General features: G+C 53.4%; 6 protein-coding genes across 6 annotated transcripts; 4 read left to right on the top strand and 2 right to left on the bottom strand.

Annotated features, from left to right (window-relative positions):
- Positions 1 to 271: 271 nt before the first annotated feature.
- On the bottom strand, positions 272 to 3,486 carry CC77DRAFT_1059832 (Pkinase-domain-containing protein; the record flags this gene model as incomplete). Its single annotated transcript, XM_018528280.1, has 3 exons — positions 272 to 2,244; positions 2,292 to 2,919; positions 3,025 to 3,486. The coding sequence occupies 3 exons, from the start codon at positions 3,484 to 3,486 to the stop codon at positions 272 to 274; spliced, it is 3,063 nt and encodes a 1,020-aa protein (XP_018387338.1).
- A 778-nt stretch (positions 3,487 to 4,264) lies between these two features.
- CC77DRAFT_1048888 (DUF1604-domain-containing protein) lies at positions 4,265 to 6,721 on the top strand (the record flags this gene model as incomplete). The annotated part of the gene is made up of 2 exons (XM_018527559.1): positions 4,265 to 4,752; positions 4,807 to 6,721. Exons 1-2 carry the CDS (start codon positions 4,544 to 4,546, stop codon positions 6,719 to 6,721), a joined length of 2,124 nt encoding a protein of 707 aa, XP_018387337.1. The 5' UTR covers positions 4,265 to 4,543.
- Positions 6,722 to 7,158: 437 nt separating this feature from the next.
- On the top strand, positions 7,159 to 8,194 carry CC77DRAFT_1059830 (mitochondrial carrier; the record flags this gene model as incomplete). The annotated part of the gene is made up of 2 exons (XM_018528279.1): positions 7,159 to 7,192; positions 7,272 to 8,194. 2 exons carry the CDS (start codon positions 7,159 to 7,161, stop codon positions 8,192 to 8,194), a joined length of 957 nt encoding a protein of 318 aa, XP_018387336.1.
- Positions 8,195 to 9,318: 1,124 nt separating this feature from the next.
- CC77DRAFT_1059829 (hypothetical protein) lies at positions 9,319 to 11,640 on the top strand (the record flags this gene model as incomplete). Its single annotated transcript, XM_018528278.1, has 2 exons — positions 9,319 to 11,337; positions 11,392 to 11,640. The coding sequence occupies 2 exons, from the start codon at positions 9,319 to 9,321 to the stop codon at positions 11,638 to 11,640; spliced, it is 2,268 nt and encodes a 755-aa protein (XP_018387335.1).
- A 543-nt stretch (positions 11,641 to 12,183) lies between these two features.
- Positions 12,184 to 14,058, top strand: CC77DRAFT_1018911 (hypothetical protein). The gene is made up of 3 exons (XM_018524722.1): positions 12,184 to 12,394; positions 12,445 to 13,069; positions 13,118 to 14,058. Exons 1-3 carry the CDS (start codon positions 12,281 to 12,283, stop codon positions 13,960 to 13,962), a joined length of 1,584 nt encoding a protein of 527 aa, XP_018387334.1. The 5' UTR covers positions 12,184 to 12,280; the 3' UTR covers positions 13,963 to 14,058.
- A 109-nt stretch (positions 14,059 to 14,167) lies between these two features.
- On the bottom strand, positions 14,168 to 18,517 carry CC77DRAFT_959559 (hypothetical protein). The gene is made up of 4 exons (XM_018535578.1): positions 18,006 to 18,517; positions 16,327 to 17,950; positions 16,160 to 16,276; positions 14,168 to 16,113 (listed from the first exon to the last, which is right to left on the bottom strand). Exons 1-4 carry the CDS (start codon positions 18,288 to 18,290, stop codon positions 14,366 to 14,368), a joined length of 3,774 nt encoding a protein of 1,257 aa, XP_018387333.1. The 5' UTR covers positions 18,291 to 18,517; the 3' UTR covers positions 14,168 to 14,365.
- Between the last annotated feature and the right edge of the window lie 206 nt (positions 18,518 to 18,723).

Here is an 18,723-nt window from a genome sequence, read left to right as displayed (position 1 = left end):
TACAACCCCGCGAGTGAAGTCAAGAAACTAATCAAGATGTATAGTTTGAGATCTAAGACCTTCCGTCTCGTCTGCTACCAACCACCCGAACTACTACAGAAGGATGACAAAGGAGATTCGTGGGCGTTCTTACCCGTAAACTGTGCTTCAGCCATACTTCCACACCAACGAAGAATTACAATTCACATAACAAAGCTCGTAGAAGTGAACATGTCCCACTGATGCCAAAAAATGATCAAACGCTCCCAAACACCCACTTCAACCTAGACTATCAAAGCCTCAGCTCTGACAGGATAGTCTGAGCCATGTTCTTGTACTGCCATGTACCTCCATCCACTTTCTTAAATTGGATGCCGTGCAGCGTTAACAGCGGAACCTTGACGATCAAGATCTCGAACACAAGACTCATGCTTGAGCCCATGTCACTCTGCACATGTGTCGACGTTTCGCCCGCAGGTACTGCGCGTCGCGGTCGTCGCTCATCCCGTTCTTCGCTGCCATCAGACTCGTCGGTATTCGTATAGCTCTGGTCCGCAGGTGATGGCCGTGATCGCGATTTCGGCGTCTGCGGCGCTCGATTTTGCTCCCGGAACTCGTCACGGTCTCTATCGCCGCCGCCCATGAACCCCCCGAAGCTGATCTTCCTCTTATGGGCCCCGCTCGGCGGGGAAGCTGGCGAATCCATGGGCTTGTTCATATCAATACTGGGTGCATGTCGGCATCTAAAACCACCTTTGACTTCACTCCACTCGACCCCAAGTTGATCAAGCACCCTAATCAGATCATCCTGGATGACAGGCAGTGGCTTCGTGCTTGTCGTAGAGACGCTGAAAAGACCTTTGAGAAACACAGGCTTAACAGCGTCTGGACTTCGACTAGCTTCTGCCTGTGCTTCTGCCAGCTCTGCATCTGTCTCTTCGGGTACGTTTGCTTCCTTCGCTTGCTCTCGCTTTGCCCTCCGTGCTTGAATACTTTCTCGTCGCGCATGGCCGAGCGACTTCGCCCGCGACGCCTGCATAGGTCGCGGGCTCGATGTAAGGTCATCAGAAGCAGCATCGTTGGTTGGACGAACCTTGTGCGCACTCAGCTCGGATCTATCTGACCCACTTGTGGGAGGAGGGTTTCCAGGGTCTTCCGAAGATCGTCCACGGCGACTGAGTCGCCTCCGGAGATCAGCCGAGTTAACGCTTGTGGAGCGGCCAAGTGCTTTCAGCTTCCGAGCGGCGCTGTTGCCGCTGCCAGGAGGGGAGAGCAGTTCAGGTTGGTTATTTGCACTGTTTGTGCTCTCTGGAAGATGCGGTACAGAGCCTTCGTCACGGCCACGCGCCCTTCGAATGCTGAAGCTTTTTCTCGGTACGGAAGCTGGCGCCGGGGCAGGCTCGGCGGGACTGGAAATTGCAACGGCCGGAGTGGGTGGAGGCATAGGCTCAACGGACCGGTCTTTGTCATGACTTCGGTACTTTCTGGTACTGAAGCGGCGTAACAGACCAACAGCGGCACCCTCCTTCTTTGGCTGTTCAGCCTGAACGTGAGGCGGCAGCACTGGGGGTGGATTGTTGAGATCCACTCTTTTCAGGCCCTCGGTGAGGTCATCCTCTCCATGTGTCCTAGCTCTCGGTCGCGACCTTCCACCTGTAGGCTTTTCGCCTGCCATCTCGTAGGCAGCTGAGTTGGTATACGCTGCCGGTGGGGGTGGAAGATCTGGCATCTTCAGTGGCTTCTCGTCTGGCTCCTGAGGCATGGCGGCAGGACCTGGGTTTGCTTCTTGTCGTTCACGGTCTCTCTTTTCTTTGACGAGGAAATAGACAGAAAGCAGAGGACTGTATGCGTTCACTGGGTCCATTCCCCGTTGGATATCTTCAGACGATGAAGCTGTCAATTGCTCCCGACTTCCAATGGAAGTGCGTCTCTTGTAGAAGTCGAACATACCCCTCTTCTTCTCTGCTTCTGGTGTTTGAGCAGTGGCCCTGCGAGCGGCTGTTCGAACCGCACGTTGATACTCCTCCGACTGGATGACATTGGTCAATTGTGTGGTAATGTATTCAGTGGTACCAAAATCGAAACCCTGCATCTTCTCGATGATCTCGCTGTCGAGGGGTAGTTGCACGGGTTCTCTGTGAGGCAGGTAGTTTTCCGGAGGACTGTTGAATCCCTTGGTAAGCCAGGGATGGCTCATGATTTCCGAGAGAGTCAATCGCTGAGTTGGGTCGGTCTGGAGCATTCTGTGGATCAGATTGCGGCATTCTGGATACGGTCAGCTTGAGAGGAGATATTGTCTTTGGACAACATACCCGCAGATAGCCATGGAGGATAGTCAACATGGCCCTTCTTAATCTTGGCGTGAAGCTGCGGCATGCTCTGGTCGTCGAACGGCACCTTGCCGCAGACGAGGACGTACAATACAATGCCGAAACTCCAGACATCAACCTCGGGGCCAGTATATTGCTTAGCCTGGAGCAGTTCTGGGGCGGCAAAGTACAGACTTCCACAGAACGTCTTTAGCTGATTTCTTGGTGAGAACAAGTTACTCAACCCGAAATCAATAATCTTGATATCACCCATCTTGCTAATAAGGATGTTCTCGATCTTAAGATCTCGATGCACAATGCTATTCCTGTGGCAGTAGTCGAGGGCACTGGCGATCTGTCGAGCGAACTTGCGCGCCTGCTTTTCCTTCAAGCGGCCGTGAGAGATGATGTAGTCGAGCATCTGCCCGCCGTTGACGAACTCGAACATCATGTACCAGTGGAAGTTCGTGCGCACCACATCCTTCATGCCGCATATGTAAGGGTGGTTCAGCAGACTGACAATGGCGGCCTCCCTGGCTGTGCGGACTTCTTTGGAGTGGTCGGCTCGTTCACGGTCGGCAGCGCTCTGGTGCTGGTCTTGGGACTGTCGGGGTACGATCTTGACGGCGGCCTACGGGTGGTTAGCACAGAGCCTTGGCTGTCATTGTGTTGCAGTATGCGCGATTAAGCGCATGCCCCTCCATGTGCCAACACGGTGACGACCAGAGATACACACCTGCTCCCCAGTCTCGGCGTTCTTCGCCAGCTTGACCTTGCCCATGCTGCCAGCGCCAATTGTCTTTCCTAGCGCCCATGTTCCTGTGCTGGGCGCGGTGATGGTGGTCCTGCGCTTGTTTACGGCCTGAGGCTGGCCCGGCCTGGCTTCGGCAGCTACGCCGTTGATGGGCATTGCGGAAGTTGTCGACGCGTCAGACGCATACCGCGAGTGGCTTCGTCTGCTGGATTCGGTGCGGGCTGGGTCTTCGCTGCGACGTGAGGGCTGCTCCTGGGCGACGTTGCTCTGCTCGTAGTCTCTCCGGGCGACGTTGGGGAGGCCGCTCTGCTGCTGATGGCGGCTGGGCGCGTGTCCAGTGGGCCGGCTCTGGGTGCTCTGGGAGCGTTGGGGTCTGTCTACGGATCTGCGCGAAGAAGAGGAAGTGCGCACGACTGCGGGCGATGATGGGGCGGCGGCCGACATGGCGAATGCTCTCTACCACGGTACGCGCAACGCAGGGAGCAGATGCAGGCCTCGATTAGCACAGACGCACAGGGCGTGGAGCGAGCGCAGAAGCGACCACCGGCAAGGCTATCGTGACAATGTGAAGAGATTACTTTGTCGCTCCTCGGTGGGTAATGCGGCGTAAGTGTACAAGAGGTTAGGGGCCGGTGGACGGTTGTGGTCGCGAAACTTGGCACAGGCGGCGGCGTGTTGGGTGTGCGTCTGTCTGGACGTATGCAGGTCCCAGGGCAGCCAGCACCGGGTTACAGCAGATGAGCAGATGCAGGATCCAAGTCGAGGACAGCATGTATTACGGCCAACGCGAGCTTGTGTGTTGTTTTGTTCATGTCTATTTCCGGTTCGAGGCCAAACGCGATAGCTCCCTCCTTCCACGCCTAGCTCGTCTACCAATACCGCGCCAGGTTGGGCCGATACGGTGGGGTAGGTACAGCTTCGGGGCCATGCATTCATCCTGGCTTTCACCCCATCTACATGCCTATACCCTTCGTCTTCGAGACAAAGACAGCATCGCCTCCTGACGCCTTCGTCTCCAGAACATTGTGTTGCTGGCGCCATATCAGGGTCCCTGGCCTTAGCCGCGATACCAGCCATGCTTTTATGCTCATTAGGCCCAAAGACCCAGGCGCGGCACGACATCATCGGGCCCACTCTAGCTCACTAACTCCTTAGTTCAACGGCAGTCAAGTCGACAAGAGCTGAGCAATGTGCGGTGAAAGCCATCTATTGTAGGCTTCGAGTCTGGTAGAGCTGTGCACTGCCTGCTTCGGAGCGCATGCAATTCATAGCTCTTACATACCTCGTGGCTGCATTTAGTTGGGTAGACTAACCTAGCCAATGAGACGGCGGCTGATTAGTCACCTACCCGCCCGCTTGCTCGTGATCGCGCGCTCCAACTTTCCTTCGCTTGACTATAGGGCAGACCAAGTCCATCAGATGCAATAGTCAATTTCTGTATAGAAGAAACTGACTCGCCACCAATTACCACGAATTACGCGACCCTGTTCCTACCGTTACAATGGCATACAAGCGGCCGCGCGCGCCTTCTCCAACCAACGCCCAAAAGCGTTCTCGCGGCGGACAAACAGCCTACATATCCCTTGGCACCGAGCTCCCTGATGAAGATGGAGATGACGGGGCTTTCGTCCCTGTGTGGAAGCAGACTGTAACAGACGAGAAGGGTAGAAGGAGGCTTCACGGCGCATTCACTGGAGGTTTCAGTGCAGGGTAAGTTTCCGAGCCACACCTTCCACGAACGTAAGACTTCTTGACTATGCTAAGATACTTTAATACAGTTGGATCTAAAGAAGGATGGACCCCGAAAACGTTCGTTTCCTCTCGCGCAAACCGCAACAAAGACCAGCCTAGTGGTCAAGCCCAGCGAGCCGAAGACTTCATGGACGAGGAAGATCTGGCGGCAGCAGCAGAGTCACGGCAGCTAGAGACTGCGCAAAACTTCGCTGGTATAGGCGAAGCTGGACGCGCGAACGACGATGGACTTTTCGGCCTCTTCGTAACTCAGGAAGAGACAATGGGAGTGAAGCTCGCGCAGAAGATGGGCTGGCGACGAGACCAGGGCATTGGTCGCAAAGTGCGCCGAAATGCCGACCTTGAAGATGGTGCATCCGGTTCCAAGGACGAGTCAGCTCATATGTTTGCACCCCAAGATGCTCGGATCATGACCTTGCCACGAGAAGAGGTCCGTCGCAAAGGCTTGGGATACACATCAGAAGCCCGCTTGGGCGTTGTAGAGGAAAACGCTGGGGACCAGTCATCCAAGTTCGACCTGCACTATCTCGAAGGTCCGAAGAAGGCATCAACCGTAAAGAAGCCCGGGCTGAAGAAATCTTCTTTTGGGGTTGGTGTGCTCAACGACACTGGTTCTGACGACGAAGATCCTTACGAACTGGGCCCAAAAATTACGTTCAATAAGACCATAGGCAAAGAGAAGAAAGTGAAGAAGCCCAGCAAGTTCGCCAAAGCAGGAGCGGGAGAAAAGGTTGTCTTTGTTCCGAAGAAGAGTTCGTCGAAGGCTTTGGTCTCGCTAAGCAGGCCATCTATAGATGGAAGATCTCCATTACCTGGTTTCATGTTTGCGACTGGTCTCACAGACACTACAAGCAAGCCTAAATATCCTCCGCCGAAGATACCACCCGGCTGGAAATCTTCCAAAAGCGCCACTCCAACTTCGGAATCGAAAGAGTATCAATCCGTAGCCGACGCAGCGAAAGCATCAACACTGGATGCAAAGGGTCGTTCAGCACTCTTGGGTGAGAAGGCTTTGCCCGGAAAATCCATTTTCGACTTCATACCCAAAGAAGCTCGAGACCGTCTGGCTGCAGTATCCGGTAGGGCTGATCTACCCCAGGGCTTGGGAGAGGCTGCTCCTGAAGGGCATTTACCTGCGAACAAAGCCCAAGCAAAGGATCTGTGGGGCCTTGTGCCCAAACTCGAGAAGAGCGTGGCAGCTGCGGCGCTGGCCAAGGGGGCGACTGGCTGGATGCCATACGAGGAGGATAAGGCGAAGCGTGCACGCTATGTTAGCTTTTTAGAGTTGAAAGCAGGACTGAAAGAAGATTTGCCAAATCGAAACGATGGCGTATCAACCACAGATTGGGTCAAGGAGCTGCAGGAGTTTGCACATGCTGCAGAGGTGTTCAAGCCTACGACTGGCATCATGGCATCCCGGTTCACGTCTTCCTCGTCGTCTACCCTGAATGGGAGTGGTAGTGGAGCAGCGACTGACAACCTTCTACGACAACCAGCCGCAAAGCCAGAGGATCCTGCAGAGCAGGCTGCAAAGCTAGGCATGTACGGCCCAATGACTCGAAGCAGCTTTCCCTTTTATCCGTCACGACTCTTGTGCAAGCGCTTCAACGTCAAGCCTCCGCCAGACATGCCACCTGAGTTTGATGCTGGTGAAAACCACTTCAAATCCCAGACAGAGGAAGCCGTGTCTAAGTCAGCCATGGAGAAATTGCAGCACGAGTTCTTGACTAATGGTCCTGCTCTTCAGCGACCTGCCTGGATGGGGCAAACGCCTGAAGCCTCTACTCCTCCTGCTGCTGCTACAGCTACTCAAGAGGGCAAACATGCAGTTGTGGACGTGGAGAAAAACGATGCTCTATCCATCGAACGTGCCTCCGAAGATGTTTTCAAAGCCATCTTCGGAGACGATGATGACGACGAGGACTAAGCCTGGAGGACATGCCATACTTAGAACTATTGTACTCATGTAATATTCACACTACTACTGTTTTACTCTTACCGAAAGATTACTGACAATACATGCATGCTGACCAGTCTTTGCCAATTAGAAGTAAAAAGTCGTAGACATACAGCCGACGAGAAAGTGCCCATTTTCATAGTCTTCAAGTTGATGTTGAACGTAGCAGCTTTGATAGGCGCGGACGCCAGACCCAGGCGAAGAGATAGTGCCTCGGCGTACCGACACGCCGGTGCTCGGAACATGTATTCAAAACGTCATGCACTTTTTCGCGACACGAGTTTGGCTGACCCGATACTACCCCATCTTATACTGATATCCACGGCCATTTTCCAGGGCTATTACGATGATGCGTAGTGCAGCTTTGACACTCTTCATATAGCAATTGAACATTTGAAGGCGCGGCAATGTCAGATGGCGGAAAGCGCTCGTCGTCTTACTGTAAGTGCAGAGGCATTGGGCGTAATTGCTATTGCATTTCAGGGACCGGTGGGATCATAGTTGTTAATAAGCAATGCAGTCCACTTCTTCGCTGGATTAAACTCAGGTGTTCTATCTGCAGTCCTTCTCCAACCCGCCGACCTCCTCAAGACCCGCGTCCAACAATCGCGCTCGAGCACACTTTATGGAACCATCCAGTCGATAGCCAGCGGACCGAACCCGATACGTCAATTCTGGAGGGGTACACTACCGAGCACTTTACGCACGGGGTTCGGATCTGCCATATACTTTTCGAGTCTCAATGCATTGCGACATAGGGCGAGTCTGGTCGCAGCGGGGAGCGGCGACGCGGCAGCGAGGGGAGCGGAGCACTCAAGCTCTCTGCCAAAACTGAGCAATACCGCAAACCTGGCAACTGGTGCCTTCGCGCGGACATGGGCAGGCTTCATCATGATGCCGATTACCGTTTTGAAAGTGCGGTACGAGAGTAATCTGTACTCGTACAATTCGCTCTTTACAGCATCAAGAGACATCTTCCGAACGGAGGGACTCAAGGGCTTCTTTGCTGGTTTCGGCGCAACAGCCGTCCGCGATGCACCATACGCGGGGCTTTACGTTCTATTCTACGAGCAGTCGAAGAGGAAGCTTTCCAGTCTTGCAACCAAGATTGAGGAAACTTCCGGCACATCCACCAAGCTTTCTTCCAGTACATCCGCGGGTATCAATTTTGTTTCTGGTGTTGCAGCCGCAGGGCTGGGAACGACTGTCACGAATCCCTTCGATGCCATCAAGACGCGGATACAGCTAATGCCTGACCGCTACGTGAATATGGTACAAGCAAGCAAGAAGATGCTTGTGGAGGAGGGTCTACGGAGCTTGTTCGATGGACTTGGTATCAGGATTGCGAGGAAGGCAATGAGCAGTGCGCTTGCCTGGACTGTGTACGAAGAACTGATTCGACGAGCGGAGAGCTTGAAAGAAGTCGTCGAGGAAAAAATCTGATCATGAAGCATACGATGTTTGCATAGCTGGCGTTGGCCGGTGCTGAAAATTGGCTAGATACCTCTCCGCTCACATTGAGTTGTTCAAACGAAATGACGATCTGCTGTCAATGTCTTCCGCGGAATGCCTATATGGTCCAGATTCGCAAGGTCCGCACCATCTGCAGCAAACCACATGTTAGGCCATCCAGACCGCCGATAATGAGTGGTAAGTTGTGGCTGAACTTGGACTATGTCTATGCGGGACGATCTTGGGGGCAGCTCTAACCGAAAACGCCCATCCCGGACACATGAAGGCTTACTCCGATGAAAGCTGGAAGTGGTCACAACACCTCGGTGGGTCGCACGCGAGCGTCACTGTTTCATGAGGCGCTTCTCGTGCAAATATGTGTCTTGGAGCGTATAAAGAGGGAAATATGCAGGTAGCGAAAACGTACAAAGCGATGACATCCAACGATTTTGGGAGATAACAGCACTGTAAGGCCGACCAATTTCACCAAGCGTTCACGGTGTTGCGACCCCCGCGGCTAAGAGAGGAAAGAGGTCTTAAGCGCCTTGGTTAGTATACCAGTTTTCGACGTGCCCCACCAAACCATCACCATCTCGCGCCGCTAAAGACTGAAGGATGCAGAACAAAATGGTCGCAAACATCGCACACGACAGCATTACAACGTCGCAGAGCGGAGCGCGGGTGTGTGGACGGCAGTCTGGACTGACGCCCGCAGATAGACATGCACCACAGGCTGATGTGTGTTCAGCAGACCCGCGCATGAGAAACCCCGGCCTCAGCCCTGGCGGCAGCTGCCTGATGACTAGCTGCATCGCGAGCATTTCAGCCCCCAAATGCACCATGAGGGCGGGTTCCTTCAAATTCCACTGCAGCCGCACTTTCGTGCTGACAATTTCTTGCGTTCTTACGTTATCTACTGTTTGATACCGTGTCACATCTGCTTCTGTGCCGCCCCTCAGTGTCTGTTCCATCACCCCGCCCTGCGCCGTTCACGCCGCAGCTGAGACCAGACACAAAGAATTTGAATTGATTGCTCTGTCTTGTGATCTCTTTATCATTGAACGGTATACATACTTTGTTTGAATCTCCTCGAATTCCCAACTCATACGCCCACCATGCCGCTGGCAAAGGAGTGGGACAGTTACGAAGAGGACGAGTGGTATTCCAAAACTACGAAGGACCACCTGAACATCCGTCATGTTCATCCTCCAGCATCCAAAACCCCGCCCCGGAGAACTGTGGATGATGCGCATTATCGTCCCGACTATGCTCGCCACACAACCGAGTACCTGGCCCCAGAAGTGCATTACACGACCGGTCTCCATAGGACCCGCTCACAAGGTCACGCGCCCGCCCCCAATGTGACAATCTACAACACCAGTCACTTGGACAATGATAGCCGACCAGTTTTGCGCTCTGAGCAGAAGGGCCCAGAGGTCAGTCGCGGTCGACGCGAACAGAAGATGCCTGGTGCATTTGAGGATTTGGAGGATGAGATCGCTGGGTTGAGGGCAGATCTAAAGAAGGAACACCGTTCGCGCTCTAGGCACGAGTACCATGAACGCCAACGCTCTCCAGAGCCCAACTATGCGGACAAGATCAAGTTGACACTCGCTGAGCAACGCCTCAAAGATCTTGAAGATAAGCTTGAGAGAGAGCGGCAGGAGCGATACCATCATCACTCTCCAGACCGTAGCTACGAGGACAAGATGAAACTGGCGCTCGCGCAACAGCGACTACGAGACTCTGAAAAAGAACTCGAGAGGGAAAGACGTCATCATTCGCCAGATCACGGCTACGAAGACAAGGTGAACTTGGCACTGTCGCAACAGCGACTCCGAGAAGCTGAAGAGAAACTCGAAAGGGAACGACGAGAGGAGGAAATGGATAGACGGGCGGAACTGGTAAGACGCAGGGTGGAGCTTGACTTCATCCAGGATAGAAGAGAGCGCGAGGCAGAAGAGGATAGGATCAAGAGGGCAGAGGAGAGTATGCGTCGCGACTGGGAGCTGCAGCGAACGAAGGAAGAACGAGATCGCGAACGACGCGAGGTCGAAGAAGAGAAGAAGCGTGCTTCTATCATCGCCGAAAACAGGGCAAAGATGTCTAGAGAGCAAAGAGAGGCCGAAGAACAACGCGACAGGCTTCTGGCTAAACTAGAAAGGGAGCAGAGAGATCAGGAGGACGAACGCAAGCGGATTCTTGCTGAAAGCAAGATGAAGCAAGCCAGAGAGCAACAGCGGGCCGAGGAGGAACGTGAGAAGCTCCTAGCCAAGATAGAGAGGGAGCAAAGGGAGCAGGATGATGAACGCAAACGAATACTTGCTGAGGCCAAGTTAAAGCAAGCGAGGGAGCAACGAGAGGCCGAGGAACAACGTGAGAAGATCCTGTCTGAAATGGACAAGAAGAAAAAGCGAGAGCAAGAAGAACGCCAGCGCATCATCGACGAGAACACTGCCAAACTTGAGAAGGAAGCGCGTGAGCGTGAGCTCAAGGAGAAGGCCATGGAACAAGAGCGCAAGCGCATCATCGCCGAGAACGAAGCCAAGGTAGCTAAGCAGGCCCAAGAGGCAAAAGAAGCTCAAGAGCGTGCTGTCCAAGAGTATCAGCGAAAGAAGGCCAAGGAAGAGGCCGAAGCTCAAGCAGAGCATGACCGTATCATCTTCGAGTACGAGCGTAAGAAGGTCTTGGATGCCGAGAAGGAAAAGAGGGCACGAGACGAACTCATGATGAAGATCAGACTTGAAGAAGAAGCAAAGAAGCAGAAGGACAAAGAGGAGTACGACGCCTTTATGCGAAAGCAAAAAGCACAAGAAGAAGAGGACAAGAGGAAGAAAGAGGAACAAGAGAAGGAGCTCGAAGAGACGATGCGCAAGAGGCTCTCTCAGTTCGGCTTCCAAGATAACCAGATCCAGGCGCTTGTCCACCCTGAGAGGGAAAGACACCTACAAGCAGGCATGATGCCCAACCATCCCATGCATCAAATTGCACCTCCCCCTCCCCCACCTCCACAGCACCACCATCACCATCAGATTGCCATTGCACCTCCACCGCCGACATACGCCAAGATCCACAGGAGTCATCTTGATGTTGAGACGCTGCACTACTACGACATCCCATATGAATACGATGTGGTAAGTCTTGACCAACTGACATGATGCGAAATCAAGTGCTGACAATTGCGGTAGAACCCAGAGTACATCATCGTCCTCCGGGAAATGTCCCAACGCGAGACTGACATTCTCTTCGAGCACACTCGTCGTCTCCGCACCGGCCATGGTAGCAAGCTGTTCATAGAATCAGAGGGTCGTGATAGCAGGGGCAAGAAGGAATACGCTTTTGTGAGGAAGAAGTCTAGGTCTCGCTCCAGGAGTGTTGTTGGTGCCTCGTCGTCAAGTAGGACGAACGTCAGCTTGGGGGAGATGTTCTTCAGGTAGGATGAGATTGGGAAGGGCTGTGCAAGGACGGGTTTCGCTGGTCAGTGAGTGTCTGTGTGGTGTTGGATTTTACGATTGCTCTTTTCTAAGATATACCAATCCTCCCTCCTGTCTTGGATACATTTACATAGGTACTTCAGCTCAGTCTCTTACTCTTGTTTGGATAGGCGTTTGACTTTTTTCGGAAACGCGACCACGACATATGCAATACGTTCTATCTCAGTTCTCTGCAGCAATGTGTGCCATCTTGTGCGTGTTTGTGCGTCTCAACGGCTTCGAGCTCTTCACCGGTCTTGTGCTACCTCATCACAGCTGTCCACTGACGGAAGAGAGCGTGTTAAATTTTAAAACTATTCCGGCATCATGCCGTGCGACGCACGTATGGGAGATGCGATTCCGCCGGTCGCGGTCCAAAGGGTGACAAGAGAATGGCGGAGCACGTGCTTGTTCGTCATGGCTGTCGCTGGCATCTGACGCGTGGGGCGACGTTCGGTCCGTATTAGTGAGTGAGCCTCGGCTTCAGATCATGGTCGGGACATGACGAGCAGTCGCCGCAGCTCAACTCTCCGACAATCTTCCTCACACTTCCTTTAGAGCATGCGTTGATACCCCTCGTGCTTTTGTTCTTATTTGATTCAATATGGCCGACGCGCTTTGCGGGCCTTCCAACGCCCTTCAGAATTTCCAGAAACATACTACCGTCGATCGGACACTGCAACAGGATCGCCTGGTCGGCAGACATTCACCAGCCCAAGTATGTAATCAAACCCGAGGCTTGCATTTGCACAATCTAACCGACAGCAGGGCTTCAGATCATCACCGGGACTAAATGCAGGCGCACTAGACTCCGAGTTCGATGCATTTCAAGCCGGTCGACCAGTGCCGGCGCACGACTTCCAACACTTCGATCCGCGATTCGCACAACCTCCTCCTCCTCCTCCTCAGTTTGCGCAATCCCCACAGGCACCCGACTGGGCTGCTGACTTCCAGCGCTTGAACGTCAGCAGCCCACCTCCACAGACGTTCCAGCAGCAGCGACCGCAGCCAGCGAACGCGGCATCAGCATGGCATCAGGACTTCCTGAGGCAGCAGGCCCCGGTCGCGCAGGCGCCTGCCTTGCAGCAGAACACATATGGAGGCATGTCGGGATATAACATGGGTGGATTCGGTGGACAGGCATACATGCAGACACCGAATTTCCAGAACGCCCAGGTATCCGAGGTTGCACAAGGAAAGCAGCGCGCCCAAGACGACGTTCCCGCCTTCGACGAGGCGGCCTTTGAACGAGCGTTTGCGCAGGCGCAACAAGACATGATGGAGGTCGCAGAAGCAGAGCAAGTACACACACAGCCAGCGCAAGAGGCGCTGGACCTAGACCGGCCGGGTGAGATGGATCCTCTTCTTCAACGGATACGAGAAACGCGGCCAGGTGTGTAGTGTCCGTCAAACATGCTACGAGTGCTGACTGTGTCTCTAGCTGTCTACTCTGCCATCCAGGTCTGGAGCGAAACTGGTCTCGGACGAACCGACGAAGCGGTAACATACCTCCAAAACATGGAGAACATGGAACGGACCGGTACTTTGGTGCAAGACGCAAACGAGGGGAGATGGATCGTCGACTCTCTGCAAAGAATTGTAAATCGCGACGCCCCTCAGGAAGTCAAGACCCGAGCCGAGAAGCTCATCACGGCAATCAACCAACGCCTCATGTCACAGTACCCACTGGGCTCACGGGTGCTGATGAGCGAAGAGCAGATATGGCAAGACCTGGAAGCAGCAGGCTACATGAGGACACCAGAGCCGATAATGCAACGGATGGAGCAAAGACCTGAGGAAGAGCAGAAGCAAGAACAACCCCCGAAGAACGACGATGACGAGATGGCGGCAACAGCAGGTCGACTGCTAGAGCGCGTTGCAGACAACACAAGCGAGAAGTTTCAAAACTCCCAGTTCCTCGGGCTCATGCGTCGTCTACGAGACCGTGAAGTAAGAGTGCAAGAAGACAAGATTGTCGAAGTCGATGGGGCCCAACAGCAGACTGGAAACACCACGTCCACAGCACAGGTCAACATCCACCAACAACCATTGTCACAATTCCACCAACAACAACAACCTCCATCCACAACGCAAATCCCCCCAATCGACCCCACAATCCTCTCCCACGCGGCCACCGACTTCGAACAACCAATCTATTCGGGCGATGAACCACCACAGTATGCCCACACTCCTCCCCTAGCACCTATCAGTGAGGAGTCCCTAATAACTGATGAGATTTCAGAACAATATAGATACTACAACATTAATGCCGCGTACCACCGCTGAGGGGGAGACTACACTGCGGATACCACGTCACGAGCAGGATGAAGATCTATATCGGAATGAAATCCCGGGGAGGGACCCGGTGACGCAGGTTAGGGGCTCTGGATAGGCTACTTCATGAAGAAGTGATGGGCACGGCAGAGTACGAAGATCTGTGCGACTCCATCTAGAGCACTTGGGCGTTTGAGGATGGTTTTTTAAGCCCCATGGTTGGACTGGATCATTGAGTCAAATCATGGTGTCAGAAGATTTGCACCCTGATGCAGTGCACAGAGGGAGCCTGTTTATCATGAGTTTGACTGGCATTGCCTGCGTATAGAAGAAAGCATGATTTCTACACCTCCAAGCTACTTTCACTTTACTCGTCCACGTGTCCTACTCCTCTCACACCAGTGCCTTGTACTACTTACTCTACCTTTCCTCCCTCTTCTCCCTTCCATCCATCCTCAGGCACCCAAATCCCCACCCCCTTCTTATCTAACCTCATCCCTTCCGTTCCCTGCACCTTCAACGTCTTGTTAAAGTAACGGTCCGTGACCTTCAGGTTCGGGGTAATCCAATCGCCCTCCACATTCGACAGTAAATTGTATCGCACAGTCTGTCGACTCATAGGCAACAGATGCAAAGTCCGTAGTTTAGGTCCGCTAAAGCCAAAGTCCTCGCTAGCTTCCATGGCGAGTTCAAAGGTGAGGAAGTGCATAGTCGGATTCTCGAGCACATAGTCGAGGTGGATGAGGGAGGGGATCGTGGGTGAGAGGTGGGAAGAAGCGAGGACACGGGGTTCAGAAGACGGGATTTGGATGCGTGGAATAGGCAATGAGGACGTGACTGGGGAGGCAAGCGGATCGGAAGTGCGTTTCCATGTGATGTTGAGAGTGGTGTCAAGAGCGGTCGAACGACGTTCTTCTAGATTGTTTTTTCGGATATCCAGGCTGAAGCCCCATTCGCTGAGGATCTGGGGTTCCATGGCTGTTTCTTCGATATTAAATTCCTTTGTCACGTCGCAGGTTGCGCCGCCGTGGATGCTGTGTACTTCGACCGCTAGGTCGCTGACAACAAGCTGTTCGTCGGCAAAGGACGCGACTTTCGCTCGTAGACCCCATTTCTGTGCTATACCAAATGCATCAGGTGACTCAGGGTTGACGTTGCTTTCTGCTTCTTGTAGCTCGAAATAGCTGGGCCATGGATCGGGGTGTACACGTGCGTTCAGATCATAACTTGCTTCGAAGGGAGCGTTGAATACGAGATCTGCGACCATGATCTTGGAGATGGGTATATCGCGGTCGCTGAGGACATGATATAGCACTTTGACTTCCAAGGCATAGTCGGCTGGATCCGCAGGTGCAATGAAGCAAATCCTCTCCGTTGTTCTTGCTCCTTGGGCTAGTTTTCCCACTACATGCCCTGGAAGATCCACATCCGTAGAACCGTCGAGCGCAGGCGGAACCTCCTTCATTGGTGACTCTGCTGGACGCTCGAGCCATGTATAACTCAGAGTATCTTTGGACCGGCCCAGTAGTCGCACCTCGAGAACAGCCTCAGTGTCTTCCTCTTCTTGGTTCAGAATCTCTATTGCCAACGTTACTGACTCATCTGTGTAGTACTGATTGCGAACGTCCGGCAAATTGATCTCCATCTTGGGCGGTTTGGGTAGTATGTGAACAGACATGCCAGATCCATGTTTCAGCGATCTTGACTTGATTTTGGCATCTGACTTGATCCACCACATGGGACGAGTTGGAGTTTCCGGGTCCGTGTCTGAACAAGCAAGTTCAAACTTTTCTGTGGTTACACCGAAGACGCATGCCGCAATATCGACATCTCCCGACTCACGGAGGACAAGTGGGAAGCTGTACACCTTTGTCTGCCCAGGGTGGAGCGTCAGGTCAGCTGTTCCAGCCCAACGTGGTTTTCCAGTAGCGGAATGGGTTTCCTCTAACGTGCAAGAGTACATTGTTGAGGCACTCCCGGAAGAATTTCCATCGGCATCATGAGTCAGCCGGACCTCAGCCAAGCCTCCGTTGAACTGGTATTGTATGAACGACAAGGTGACTGGAGCAGAACCTGGTCGAGCATTCGAGGTCATTGCGAGCTGTGAGCGTAGTGGTTCACCCACATTACCCTCTGCTTCGGCAAAAGCAAAGCTTGTTGACACTGCCATATCAGTGTTGCGTCATTCTGACAAGAGTTCCGTACTTACAGGGAGATATGTGGTCTTTGGCATTCAGACTCACGCTCACCTTGTCAGCTGCTGCGTCTGAGAATACGTCCAGACATGTCATCAAATCGTATTTGTATTTTGTCTTGCCAGGAATTGCTGGTTGATGTTAGTCAGTGATGTTATACAGAGAGCAGAAGAATACCAACTTTGACTGTAAAGTTCCCATTCCGTTGCAACATATGTTTCTCGGTCTTGTGTTCGCAGCGCACATTCATGTAGGGCCCATACTACTTCTGAGGCTAGGCTCCACCAACCTTCTTTTCGCCAAGCCATCGTCTCCCAGAGTGGTCGTAGTACTTTCAAGGCATCGTCAAATTTCCTTACGTGTAGCAGTGTCCGAGCCACCTCAAGTTGCATCTGGTCTACCTTCCGATGCTGTCCCCGAGCCTTGAACTCGGCGATCGCGTCGTTCAGCTTGGCTGAGATGTCTTTCCAATGCTCAAATCCATTACCAATACCTGGGACCGGGTACTCTTCATGCGGATGCGGTACGAGATAGTGATCGTATATCTGGTTCCGAGCGGAAACTTTAGCAGCAGGCGACATTCCCGGCGGCGTTCGGTCCTCTTCTGGCATCTCCCTGGCAAGAATGTAACGCTTCTTTGCATGATCACTGGCAATCTTATGCCAATATCCAGCATGATGTAGCAATTCCCATGGCGGCAGTCTTTCTCCCACTGGAAACTGTTTCTCGGGCTGAGAGTACAACGCACCCGGGAAGTCTATCAAGGGATCTGGATCTGACGAAGGATCCCTTATCTTGAAGATCGGCAATTCTGTTCGCCTAACAATCTCAGCCATGGCTTGGGCCCATGTAGACTCCCAGGCTTGCCAACCGTAGTTATTACTACCCTTGCCCCGGCGATCGAGCACGTCTTGTAGTCTGTACTTGTATCTCAACCATGACTGGACAGCGGAGGTAGGGAAATTGTTCCATAGCTGGCACCGAATGTGTCGCAGTGCGATGACATCTGCTAACAAGCGGATCTCATCCCACCGTGGAGACCAACTCGCCGTGGTTTCAAACAAGCCTTCGGCACCGAACAAGGCTTCCAAAGCAGTACTGTAGTGCCGCTGCGCAGCATCCATCTCCTGGCGGAATTCGGCCAGTATACCCAGCTTGAAGTCATAACGAACACCCCACCCGGGATATGACAGCGTTTGTGATGTTCCGCGTGTAGGTGGAGCTGTTGGTGGAGGGATCGTGCCTCGTCCCTTCTTCCTTCGCGCATGCTTGGTAAGGTCTCGGTAGTATTCGACGCAAACGGGTTGCAGTATGGCCAGAATGGATGTAACGAAGGCTTGGAGTTCGACACGCGATGTTCTTGGAGGCAAGAAGAAGAGCGAATTTTTTGGATCCAGGCCAGTAGCCCGCCGTATCACGGCCAATCGATCCTCGATATCTGGCGCCTCGATGATGGTCTTATCACTCAGTAACACGACGACGTATCTTGTGCGATAGTCCGACTTTTGTATCTGACCCTTGATCTTGTTGATGTCCGTCTTCAGCTGATTATCGTGCAGGCTGTTTGTGATGGGATCAGTGGTGAAGTTGAAGAAGGAGATGAATACGGAGGGTACGTAGTGCTGGTGCTTTGCGACCCAGGCAGGAGCGATTACACCGTCGGGGAAGGAGGGAGATGCTGGGGAGAGGGGTGATATGGGCGAATGCAGGACCCACGATGTCGCGGCTGCGATTGTGGGGCTGCCTGGAGGAGTTGTTTCGGAGTTTGAGGGCGCATCTGCCTTTTTCGGTGGCAGTTGGAAGTTCTAGCAAACATCAGCCCATGGCTCCTTCCCGTGGCATGTTCGCAGGCGCCTGTACCCTTCCTACACTCCGTATTCTGAAGCCATGTGTGATGCCTCGACGGCTGAAGTCGCGCGCATTCCAGGGCGCGCTGGTGCCGTCGGCGCTCAAGAACTCTTGGAGTAGCTCATTTGCGCGGTCGCCATCTACGGGCGGGATATCTGAGCTGATGCTTGTGACAGCTCGACCAGGAAGCACATGTTGGACCGATGGAGGGGGGTCGACTTCTTTGCTAGTCGCTAGGCCCGAGAGGACAATAAAGGGTAGGTTATGGACTACAAAGTCGGATGGGTATGCGTCCATATCTCTACGCGCGCGCAAGTTATCGCTCCATGGGGACAGTGGCAGCTACAGTGGGGGAGGGCGGCGGAGGTGGTGCGGAATGGGATTTGCTCGTCGCACGCAAGACAGCAAAGCCGGGTGCAAGATTTGGCACAAGTCGTCTCGAATTGGCGGAAGTAGACGTGTTTGTGGGATGTGAAGACACTGTCAAGACTGCTGGCGGGTCTATGTCATGGGCCGTCGACACATGCCTAGGTGTGCTAATCGCGGGAGGGATGACGCTAGCCTGAACCCTGTCATGGATGTTCTCTCCGCCGAACGATTCCTCCACACAGGCACGAGCTCTCCAACACTTCACATCCATACTCTAGCAGTCCGGCCTTGTCTTCACGCGTCTTCTTACCCCGAAAATACCCCCAGCCGCGCGACACGCTGTTGTACTAGCTGGACGCGC

The sequence above is a fragment of the Alternaria alternata genome (genome assembly GCF_001642055.1).
Source record: "Alternaria alternata strain SRC1lrK2f unplaced genomic scaffold CC77scaffold_7, whole genome shotgun sequence".
In the NCBI taxonomy this organism is placed as follows: domain Eukaryota; kingdom Fungi; phylum Ascomycota; class Dothideomycetes; order Pleosporales; family Pleosporaceae; genus Alternaria; species Alternaria alternata.
Note: the sequence above shows the minus strand (reverse complement) of the source record. Positions and strands in the feature narration are given on the sequence as shown.